The following is a 12,373-nucleotide window of genomic DNA, read 5'->3' as shown; positions in this document are numbered from 1 at the left end:
AGGCTGCAGATTGCATGGTGCACCAGTCGCTAGGACTAATTGTTTCCATGAATTTTTGGTTTTCTTCATTCTTCTTTGCTCTGGACGAGGAAAGACCCATCGTTGCATCTAGATGGCAGCTTGCTTGCAAGCTTTTAAGATCTGTCACTACTCGCCAAAGCAGGATGTGGAATAATGTTTTTGTGTAATATGTGATGCCAATTGAACTTGGTATTTAAGGACTGTTTTTATGTTTTGTGAATTGTCTTTTGAGCATTTTTCTATAGTTTTATTTTTTTTCAAGTTTTAAAAATTCTTCATAAATGAAGAGCCAAAACACCAAAACCAAACTCACTGCCATCGAATCAGATCTGACTCACTGTGACCCCTCCTTGGGTGTCCAAGGCTGTATCTCTACAGAAGTAGATTGCCCATTCTTCCTTCCAAGGGGTGGCTGATGGGTTCGAACCACCAGCCTTCTGGTTAGCAGTCAAATGCTTTAGTCACTATGCCACCAGAGCTCTCACCCTTTATCTATGTGGACATATTTCTCCCTAGGGATTTGTGTTCTGTTATGGTGCTTTTTGCCATGCAAAAAGTTTCATTTTCATGCAGACAAATTTATTGTATTTCTTGGTCCATTTCCGTTTTTTTTTTTTTTTTTTTCTGAAGTGACTTTTCACTTTCATATATATAACCACATACGTACATATATTTTTAATATGTACATACACACGTGTATATATTCTTCATGAGTGTATACACATTTTCTTAACGATATATTTTCTTCAGCCTTGTGGCTTTTTTTGGGGTACATTTCAATAGCAGAGAACCTTTAATTCACATTTCCTGGCTTTTTGCAAGTTGTGTATGGACGTGGGCCTCTTTATTCCAAATAATTTCAGGGCAGAAGTCCTAGTCTGAGTGCCCTCCATTGTTGGTTCTGCCTTCTTCGGTGCAGTTCAATTTTGTTGGTGTGTGTGGGAAAAGTTGGTGTGCCATTTCTCCTCTCCTGTAGGTTCGTAATTCTCCCCCTTTTTCCTTTCAGCAACTTTTCTTCATGAATCTCCCTCTGAAACACTATTTCTCTAAGGCTGCCACTCCTGGTCCTACACATTTTCAAGCCCCTTCCCCGAAGCCAGAGTTACAATCTGCAAAGCCCCAAACTGTGTTCGGTATTCCGGCATTTACTGTTCCACATTCTCTTTCTGGAGATTCTGTGTGTGCTTCTTCCCGTAAGGCCCTTACTCCAGGCTTTTCGGTCATCAAGTGTTTTAACCTCCCTGTCTTCACTCTCTGCACCCACAGGCTTGTGGTGGTAGCAGGATCCTTGGTGGAAAGTTCTTCCTCTATTTACAGATAGTCTGAAGTTACGGTGGTCACCTAGCAGTGAAGCTATGAGGTCTATGTAGTTTTGATCTGTTCTTGATATTATGGTTGTTTTGATGAGGGGAAGGTTTGGCATCAGGCTATTGCTATTGTTCTCTAGTCAACAGTCTCAACATGCTTTTCTTAATAGAAATATTTCAGCCCCTAGTCATGATGAAGACCACTGAAAACTAGAACAGAAGGGGGTATATTAATTGATTTTGAGTATCAATGGCTATAAATGGTAGTTGACGTGGAAGTCGAGTGTTGAGAAAGGCAACAAGACTAGCAATGGGAACATACTGCATTGTCTGTAGCTTTAGTTTTCATCGAGTTGAAAGCACACGTCAAACTTGCAAAAATTAAGATGCACCTTCTGTGAGATTGGGAATAATACAATAAATGCTGCACTGCTACTGTTCAACATATTAGAGACCCTGGCCAAGACAGTAAGAAATGAAGTACAAAGATTAGAAAGAAATGAACATCATTTGCAGATACTGTTGTTGTTGTTGTTATGTGCCGTCAAGTCAGCCCTGACTCATAGCGACCCCTCCTTGGTTTCCAAGGCAGTATCACTACGGAAGTAGGATTGCCCAACCTTCCTTCCGAGGAGTGGCTGGTGGGTTTGAACCGCCAGCCGTCTGGTTAGCAGGCAAGTGTCTTAGCCACTATGCATACTATAATCTTGAAATAGCTACAAATTCTTAAATAAGAAAAATCACTAAGGTTGTAGAATACAAGATTAATTCACAAAGAGCAGTGACTCCTCTGCAGCTAGCTGTGTGGCAGATGTTTCTGGCTGTTCAACAACCATTCCTCATCTTCCTTGCTAACAAAATCCCAACTCCTTTGTGCCAACCCCAGAAGATTAGTTATGATTAATCCAAACCAGTCATTGCAAATCCATTCTCCTTTACCAGATTCTAATTTTACCAGCATCCCTTACAGCTAGGAATGATTATATAACCCAGTCCTGCCCAATAACCTGTAAGCAAATGTATGCTGGAGCATCCCTGGGAAAGATGTTCCTCTTTTTTTTTTTTTTTTTACAAATGCCTTGGCTTCTCCAGGCCTTACACTTCTTTGGCTTGGAGCTTATATATGCTTTATAAAACTGTAAAGATGAATGGGATTATGTGCTTATCAAATCATTCTGCGAATGCTAATGACATAATAGATTTAAGATATGCAAATAATTACAGATGTAGATGAAGACTCAATTGGTCTAAGTGCTACAAACTGACAGTAAGTTTAAGGAATGCCATTATATACAAGGATATCTCTTTACCCAGTCAAGTATTTTCATTATTAAGAAACTAAGAACTACTGTTTAATTTTGCTTCTTGTGTAGCATCTTGTCCTGTGATGCACTAAATGACAATGCATTCTTTGGATGATTTGCAGGTCATCATGCCAACACTGCTTTTAGGTCAGAGCCCACAAAATCTTTCCTCTAAAGACATACATTTAGGCTTTGCAGGCTAGTCTCTGTCACAACTACTCAACTTTGCCACTGTGGCTGGAAGGTGATCATGGACACCATGTAGACAAACAGGCATGGCTGTGTTCCAATAAAACTTTGCTTACAAAGCAGACCATGGGCCGAGTTGACCTGCAGGCTATAATTTGTCAGTACCTGTTCTAGGTCTCTTCTGTGCACTTGTCTGACAGGAATCGTGTCCTGGGATCAGTCCGATCAGCTTTCCAGCACATCACCTCCACCTAATTAGTACCACTGTGTATTTGTATATTGCTTTACTTTCACAAAGCACTTCTATGACAATGTAACACACTCATGCTCACAAAAAGCTGTGTGAGGTAAGAAGGGTAGATCTTATCTTCCTTGTATGGATAAGAAAAATATTTAGTAAATTGTGCATCATAATAGCTGTGAGGGGCAAATACATTAGAAACCGTAATTCTATTCTTTTGTTTTTAGTTTCCACTGTTACTCTATTTCTTTTCTTATTCAAACTCCTGGGAAGCATTCTGCATTTTCAAGGCTTTGAATTCTTCTCCTCTAATTCAACTGGACCACACATAACAACAATAGTGTTTAGCCCTAAATTGAAACTTCTATGTTGATGGTATCGAGTTAAAAAAGGATGCTTGTGATCAGAGGAACTGCAAAGAAAAAAATGCAAGAGCAGAAAGAATACCGATAAATTAAAAAATTTCTACTTTAAAGCAAATTCTTGCCACTCAAAGGAGGAAAAACACACTTCCAATTTTAGTGTGGGAAAAAAAGTAGAGAAGCAAGATACAGATTAAAGCCTCATCAAAGGATCATACATACAGATTTAAATAAATCTATGGTTAATAATAAAGTTTCCTCTGTGAAACCAGGACTTCTGCATGACATGGGACGTCTAGTAGACTACTTCAAAATGTTGGAAGGGCCACAAAGAGTTAACATGAGACATAATTTGAAACTTCCAGAGGAAGTCCAAGCTGAATAAAAGAGTGAACATCACTAATGCCTAAAGTGTCCAGCTCCATCATTTATGAGCTGAGCTTCAGTTTTCTCTCTTGTAAAACAGGGTCACACCTACCTTGGAGGGTTGTTTTAAGGACTGAAAATACTGTCCCCAAAGCAATTAATAGTACACATAGCAAGCTCTTGTTAGTAATTCTTTAACAAAGTATACAGTTATAAAGAAAAATAAGCCTATACCGAACCTTCATGAGTCATTCACTAGCAATTAAATAAGCCGAGGACTAGTTCCATGTCTAGCTTTTATCTATCCCTGCCTGGCAGTAAATGTCAGGTCCTAGGCAGGGTTTGAGAGTCCCTGTGTGGCACAAACAGTTAAGTGCTTGACTACTAGCCAAACGGTCGGTGGTTTGAACACACTCAGAGGCTCCTGGGAGGACAGGCCTGGCAATCTGCTTCCAAAAGGCCACGGCCTTGAAAACTACAGAGCAGCTCTACTCTGCACACAGGATTGCCGCCAGTCAGGATGGACTCAGTGGCAATTAACAACAGATAAGGTTAAGAAGTCTTGATCTGCCCAGCCACTTCATGTGTTTCTGTCGCTAACCTTTTTTCAAGTCTGAACAAAATCTTTCAGCTCTACACACTGTCTGCAAGATAGAAAAAAGTAAAAGAATTTCAAACTAAAAGAAAAGTTAATTTCTATATTCTTTCAGATCTTGATTTTTTAAAATAGATTCTAATTGTAAGAAAAAGCTTTGTGTCCCTTTTAAAGAAATTTCAGAAATTACATGATTAAAAAAAATAAATAAATAAAGCAGTTGACTTGCAAAGTCACAGCTGCTGGTAAAGGGCTTCTGTAGTTTGAAATGAATGTATTCTAGAAATTACCATTGCTTTTAGTCACAGTATTTATTTTGAAATTCCAAATAATCTAAAAGAGGGTGTGAATTTTAAAAAATATATATATCAGAAGAGGGTATAAGTTTAAAAAAAATAAAAATAAAATTAGAGAAACATTGCCCTAGATTTCCATGGAACATAAAACTACCATCTTTCATCTCTTTTGCTGTGCCTTACTATAAAAATACAGATGGCACAGGTCTTACATAGTTTTAACAACTTGTTTATAAATTGTTTTCAAAAGTAATTTATTTGGATTTTCCATATCCTTTAATGAATTGCAAATATATTAACAGAAAAGACTCCCCCTCCCCCCAAGACTGTACAATTTCTGAAATAAGTCAGGAAAAGCAAAAAGAAGACATAAAATTACATTGTTTCAATGCAAATAGAACACACACATCACACCCACACTTGCATCTTCCTAGGCTTTCACAAAGAAAAACAGTTGACCATATTTCTCAGTGAAGACCCTACTGTACTCTGGCTAATCAGAGACTTCCAAACTTTTTTCTTCAAAAAGAACATTTTTAATAGACTAAATACTGGTTATCACTGAGTTTTTGTTTAAGGTACAACAGCAGCATGGTTCAAATGTTACTTGCAGTTCATGGAAAAAATAAAAATTTTAAAGTAATGAAATACAGAAAAGTTAAGGGACCTCTCTTCATTATTTGAGTACCATAGTTTGCCTGAAAAAAATATTTCCAACCTTCTAAAATCTCAGAGTTAAGAACCATTTCCAAGCAGGGGAGGAATCCAACTCTAGAGCTTAACTTCTGAACAAAAGTGTGTGTGTATGTGTATGTGTGTGTGTGTGAAAAGCTTAAACAGAAAAGAAGATGTCAAAGTACTCAGTATTTTTAATTTCCCTCCAAGTAACTTCTGAAATTTGAAGCAAATATTTTGCTTGATCATAATTGTTTCCTTGTCTGGTTGTTTGATCCCTATTTTATGCCAGACGAGTAAAACAAAGTAGCCAGAAACAGATAGTGGGTGAGAAACAAGGCTCCCTACACCTGAATGGCTTTGAAAATAGGTATGAGGGAAAAAAAACCTTAGGCCAAGATTGGGCTGGGAGTGTCCCTCAGGCAGCCATTGCCATGGTACGCCTTCTGCAACTATCCTTTAACCCTTGGTCTCAAAATCAGTACCAGAAAGATTCTCACCTCCGGCACAGGACAGAAATTCCTACCACAAAAAGATAACTAATTATACTTTAGTGAATTATGTTATGAGCTTAGCTTTCTCCAGGTTTGGAAACACAGAGCTCAGGATGAAGCTTTCTATGAAACTCTAGATACTGTAAGACAATTGGCTTATGATTTGCCAATTAAAAAAAATGAAAGACTCTAAAATTCAGTATTACAGAACTAATGGATAATAAAATGGAGTATTTGTTAGAACAAGCATTAGCCTTTGGGAATTTTTTAGTGATACTCATTTTGTCCCAACCTTTCCTTATAAGTGATTTTTTTTTTTTTAAAGATATAGCACATGTTCATAGATTTAGAAAGGAAATTTTGCTAAACACCTCTCTGGCACCCAGTATCTAATCTAGGACTTTGACTTGAATTCATTTTTAATGGTATCTAATCCAGGTTCAAAAATGAGCAAATTAACAGCAAATGACAGACATTTACTGAGTCTACAGGCTAAAAAATTTTTCACATCTTCCATAATCCACCTTATTTTCACAGTTTGACTAACAAGTACAGGTAACCAGTAGATAAGTTTTTCCTTCATCAAATAATACCTGTAGGCCTGTCATTCATTAAGAAACTATAATTTGTTACACTCTGCAATTGGCACTTAATAAAATGTTAACAACTGAAGTTTCTCTAAAAATTTCAACAATTAAAATAAAGGAGATACATAATTTAAGACTGTTTAAATGTTGCTGTGAAATTCCAATAATTCTCAATTTATTATGCATAATTAGATCTTTAAAATTGTGGCCATTTCCCAAAGACACCAACCTATATTATGACTTAAACTCAGGAGAGAACTTAAGTTTGTCTCCTTCATAAGAATGTTTTTTTTATTTCCCTCAACTAAAAATTTCAAATATCCTAAACCACTCTTAGTAAACGTTCTGGTGACCCATACTCTGAAAATAATCAAAAGCAGAGAGCTGAAAAGAATGGATCCGACCTTAATCAAAGGTAACCGCACATTCTTGCACCCTGCGAACACTTAGAAAAGTCAAAGGGATACTGTCTTGAACAAATACAGGTTCAAGGTGCAATTATGATTGTATTAAGGCTTTCACTGTCATGATCTCCTATAGTCTCTCCACTTCAGTGTTCTCATACTGATTCCTATGGTGAACTTAAATGGTTATTAAGGGCTTTGTTTTGGTCTTTCAGTGGGCCCACTCTGTCATCTCTGAATGTTAAAAGCGATTTCACAGAGCTCAAAGAGAAGAGACAATATGGTAAGGATCAACTTTAAAGTTTTCAATACTAAGACAATGATCAACACTTTGGAGCAAGATGAATAAATTAAATTCTTGGTTAGACATTAAAGCACTCTTGCCAAGAATAAGTGTACACTGTATCAGAGGATATTTGATTCCTACACACGAGTCCCAATATGCTCATTACACTTATTTATAGGAGACACTGCAAGTTTAAGGTAATTTACATTCCTTGGCAATCAAGTTACTCTGTTATAGGCAATGTCTTTTATTGTTCCATCTGGCACTTGCTAACACCATTCTTGAAGAACCTAGAAATGAAGGTCAGTCACTCTGTTTATCAAGAACAGAACCAAATAAAAACAAATATTTGGAAAAAAGGCCAAGAAATTCTGGTTCGTCACTATTTTCCCTATCTAATGGTTCTTTCAAGATCAAACCTAACTCTTCCTTCCATGATAGCTTTCCAACAAAGGGAGATTAAAGAAAATAAGAAAAGCAAGTTCCCCACCCTACCCCCTTATATTGTCATTCATACTGGTGAAGAGCCAGTCTTGTTAGCAGCTAACTATTGCACTGCCTTTCATTCTGTGCACAGTCAGGGTCCAATGAAAGTGGCACACTCATAGCGTAAGTGATGAGGGATGACACTGCCGGCTCGAGTGAAGACTCAGTATATGGAGGGACAAGAAACATGTCAGTACTAGTCACACATCCAGTTGCAAAAGTTTGATTTCCGGAAGTTAAAATTCATCACTTTCAGCTGCATGAAGTTGTGTGTCATCCGCATCTGTCATGCTGCTCTCCTGGGATTCATCTGTTCCCACTTTAAAAACAAAACACAAGTTTCCTGTAAGGTACCTGACAAGGATTTCTTTTTCATTCATGAAAACATGCAAGGAAAACTGTATTATGTTCAGAGAGATGAGAGCGTAAATAAAGGCCCTTAAAAAGGCCCAAATTCTGTTTTTAATAAAATGTAATTTAAGTTCTTTATTTTACAGCATGTCTGAGGTTGTTTTATTATTGTATTTAACCTTGAAGGGTTTTAACTACCAAAATTGCTTCTTCCTAATACACTTATTTTTGTCCTAGGTGCTTGGGCACCAATTTTATAGGTTAATCAAAAAAACATTCTACACACACTTAAAATTAGTTCCCTAGGACAAAAAAGACTGATGTCTCATCTAGCCCTAATCACCGGCTCTACTTTGGGGATAGTTCTTACTAGTCCACAGAAATGAGGAATATGGCCTTTAGAAAAAGAGTTATTGGGGTTATAGGAATTATAATTTCAATTAGAAGACATACGCCAACTTTTCCAAAATAAAGGCATTTTAGTTTCTCTCCTAAAAAATGTCTCAATTTTTATTAAAAAAATATTGATACATTGAATCTTGGTGCTCCCTAGTTATTTTAAGACAAACATTCATAGTTTAGAGATTAGAGTATTTACTGCTTTAAATTGTAACTTTTTGTTCTCTTTTCTTTTCTTAACCCCTAAATTCTCATTTAAAGAGCTCTGGTGGCATAGTGGGTAAGGTATTCGGCTGCTAATTCCAAGGTCAGAGGTTCAAACCCACAAGCTCCTCCGTGGGAGGAAGATGAGGCAATCTACTTCCATAAAGATTTACAGACTTGGAAACCCAATGAGGATTGCTATGAGTCAGAATCGACTCGATGGCAGTGTTTTTTTTTTTTAAATTTACATAATTAGCCATGTATTTGGATTTTAGATTTGCTAGAGTTTTAAAGAATTTTAATAACTACTACATATCTATCCATTCACTTAACACTCATGTCTTCAGCATACCTTCATATCTATCATTTTTTTAAAAAAATTCTATTTCTATGAAGAGATAAGGAGGCAAATCAGCAATGGATTTGCCTAAGTCACATAGCAAACTAGTTCCTAAACTTAGACCAATTGTTTGACTCCATATGCACATTGTTCACCCTGTTCAATTTCCCTAAAATTCTATCTGGTGTAAAGAATACACCACATTTAGAAAAATAAAATAAAAAGAGCAGCACATTCTTAGGCAAAAGGTAGTTTTCTGTATACTCACAAAAATTTCTATGTTTTTACTGTCATAAAAAATATCTGTTCCGTATTACCTAATTCTGATGTGGTGCTGCACCAGATCTCTGCTTTGAGTAATCATACAGAAGTCTGATTCATATGGATGATACTCACTGATCTGTTCTTCTTGAGTTATTGGCTCCTCATCATCTGGAAGGTAGCGCTTATCAATTGCCTCTTTAATCTGGTTATTGGCTCCTTTAGGATCTAAATCCATAGCCCAAGAGAAATTCATCAGGGCGAGGTGCGTTTGACCTAACTTCTTGTAAACCTAAAAATAAACAGCAGCAACTACATTTTTCATTAAGTTGTGAGCTTCAGCTATAAAATCCTAACAATTATAATTTAAATTAGACTAATTAAATTTACCTGCTCTAAACCCATTCTAAATTTCCTTGGGTAGCGCAAATGGTTCGGTGCTTGGCTACTATCTGTGGCTATAACTGAAAGGTTGGTAGTTCAAATACACACAGAGGTACCTCAGAAGGCCTGGTGACCTACTTCTAAAAGATCACCGCCACTGAGAACCCTCTAGAGTGCAGCTCTTGAGAGTCCCTGGGTGGCACAGATGGTTAAGCACTCAACTGCTAATCAAAAAGTTGGTGGTTCCAACCCACCCAGAGGTGTTTCAGAAGACAGGCCCAGCCATCTGCTCCCAGGAGGCCACAGCCTTGAAGGTCCCATGGAGCACAGTTCTATCCCATGCACATGGGGCAGCCATGAATCAGAATTAACTCAAGGGTAACTGGCTTTATCTCGGGTGCTGAGCTTCCAACAAATCTGACACTAGAATAATGACAGTGGGTAGAAGTGCACTATAAGCTGCTTTATTAACATTCAGTTACACTGGTTTTAAATGCAGTTATATCAACTCTCAACACCTGTCCACTATGCCCAGCTTCCTTAACCAATTGGCATCTGGGGTCCCAGACTATAAAGTCCTAACTAATCTGGCCATGGAAATCATGTAAGTTTTTCTTCTAATCAAGGCAACACAGTGCCATTAATGTTCTTCTTCTTGGGGATTTATCTTTGTATTTTTTTTCTTCTTTTTAAAACTTTTATTGTGATTTAGGTGAAAGTTTACACAGCAAATTCATTTTCCATACAGCAGTTCATACACATTTTGTTTCATGACATTGATTGCAATTCCCCACAATGTAACAGCTCTCTTCCTACCTCCTCCCCATTTACCTCTTTCCTGTGTCTTTCTCACCCATGCACTCCCACCTTCTTGAGGATTTCTAAATAACTTATATAGAAATTGCAAACTAATGGCTTTCCATGAGACAGTTTCAGTTATGAACTCATTACTGGCCTTGGGCTGCCAGTGCTAATCTACTACCAATACCACAGCAGGTTAGGGTTTGGAGGCACGTGGTTTTGCGCCTTCATGAGAACATCATCATCTTAAATATTAAAACTACATCCATTTTCTTCCCAATACACTTAGTTCAGAGTTCTAGCTGAATTTGCTTGATAAATGTTATATAACAAGTATCATATTTATTCTTCAAAAGTTAGTATTTGCTATGAAAATCACAGTTTAGGAGCATGGCCCCAGTCTTTACCTTTCCTATTAAGAAGTAAACGAGGGATTCTTTGGGAACAATTTGTTTCAATTCTTCAAGTTCTTGTAAAGCAGACTGAAAAAAAAAATTCTCAGAATAGCATAATTTTACAAAGTTTTGAATAGGCAAGTGTTTTATTTGATTTCCCAAATCATCTTAACAAAAGGTTATTTATTAAATCTCAATCAATATACTTTATTTTTTACTATTTATTTAATTTAAAAATACACGTTACTGAAATATAATTTCAATATTCAATATATTTTCTTACTGCATTAATTTTTGTTATGAAAACAGAATGCATGAAAAATACAACAGAGACTAAGAAATGGCAGGCTTTCACCAGTAGTACAGTGAACAAACACCCCATACAATCAAATATGCAGGCAGTGACAGTCCTTGTGTTGTTGCCATTTATTTACAATATTAACAACTTATCACATTTTGTGTAAAAGTGCTTTGAAAATGAAGTTGCAGAACAAAACAAATCTGAAACTCTCTTTTCCCTATGCAACCACTAAGCCCTGAATATTAATATGCCATTTCAACTACTGATAAAGAGATTAAAATGGAACTTTCTGAACTGAGTTAAAGTTGTCTAGTCATCTTTTGACCATTCATTGCTAAAGGGTAGGCTGACTGAAAGTAAAGACAGGAGAAAGAATTAGGTTTGTAATTAGAGAGAGAGAGAGATCATCATTAAAAACAAAACTTTTGGCCACAAAAATGAGATATTGTCCCATTTTTTTCCCCTCACCTAGCAGATGGACAAAAATTAAATGTGATGTTGCATGAAGCTGGCATGAGTGAGGGGCAACAGGTATCCTCATCACTGAGGGTGGAAGCGTAAACTGAAGCAACCTGTTTGTGAGGACAATGAGCATTATCTATCAAGTTAGAAAGCACAGGTAACCACTCATTAGGCAATCCCACTGTCAGGAATTTGCCTCAGGGATATACTCAAAAAAGTTCACCAAGTAATCTTTCTAAGAACAGTCAATCCCACATTATTATTTGTTACTGCAAAACACTAGAAACAACCAAAGTGTCTAACTGCAGCCTCAATTATGGTCCATACTGTATGGAATACTAGGTAGTTGTTATAAAGAATTAAGTAAATCTATAAGTGAAAAAATGCAACAGCAAGATGTACAGTACTGTGGATAGTATTCCTTTTTGTGTCAAAAATCACATAGCACACATATTTTAGAAATACATTTTTATGTCAGTATATGCATACATCATTTTTTTTTTTCCTGGCAGAAATCAATACATATATACCCTCAAACTAGGTAAGAATAGTTTACCTTTGGGAAGGGGAAGGTTGGGGGAGGAGAGGAGAGGCTTCTAGTTTTCATTTAGTAGCTTTCTCTACTTTATGAATTTTCTAACATTATCAATATAATACTTTATTTCCCTTTAATATCCACAGAAGTCCTCTACTTTTTGTTTTCTTCTATATCTCTTTGTAGTAAACAAAATCTATTGTAGGGCAGGTTAAAAAAATATAAAAAAAGGTAAATACTGCTATGTATTAACTGGAAAGGGTTAAATGGAAAAAGCAAGTTGTAGAGCAGCATGTATAACGCACCTGTTTTCGATTGCTATAGTAA

At 36.6% G+C, this 12,373-nt stretch overlaps 1 protein-coding gene across 1 annotated transcript in view; it reads right to left on the bottom strand.

The window, feature by feature from the left end:
• Positions 1-7,849: 7,849 nt before the first annotated feature.
• Positions 7,850-12,373, bottom strand: part of CDC27 (cell division cycle 27) — a 43,286-nt gene continuing 38,762 nt past the window's right edge. Inside the window, exons 15-17 of the mRNA XM_007959757.2 lie at positions 10,761-10,835; positions 9,304-9,460; positions 7,850-7,932 (exon numbers count right to left, since the gene is read on the bottom strand). Of these exons, the coding sequence (XP_007957948.1) occupies positions 7,850-7,932; positions 9,304-9,460; positions 10,761-10,835 (315 nt within the window). The remainder of the gene's footprint in view (positions 7,933-9,303; positions 9,461-10,760; positions 10,836-12,373) is intronic.

The sequence above is a fragment of the Orycteropus afer genome, unplaced genomic scaffold, assembly GCF_000298275.1.
Source record: "Orycteropus afer afer isolate SDZICR_OR568_19922 unplaced genomic scaffold, OryAfe1.0 scaffold00018, whole genome shotgun sequence".
In the NCBI taxonomy this organism is placed as follows: domain Eukaryota; kingdom Metazoa; phylum Chordata; class Mammalia; order Tubulidentata; family Orycteropodidae; genus Orycteropus; species Orycteropus afer.
This window is presented reverse-complemented; position numbering and strand designations above follow the sequence as displayed.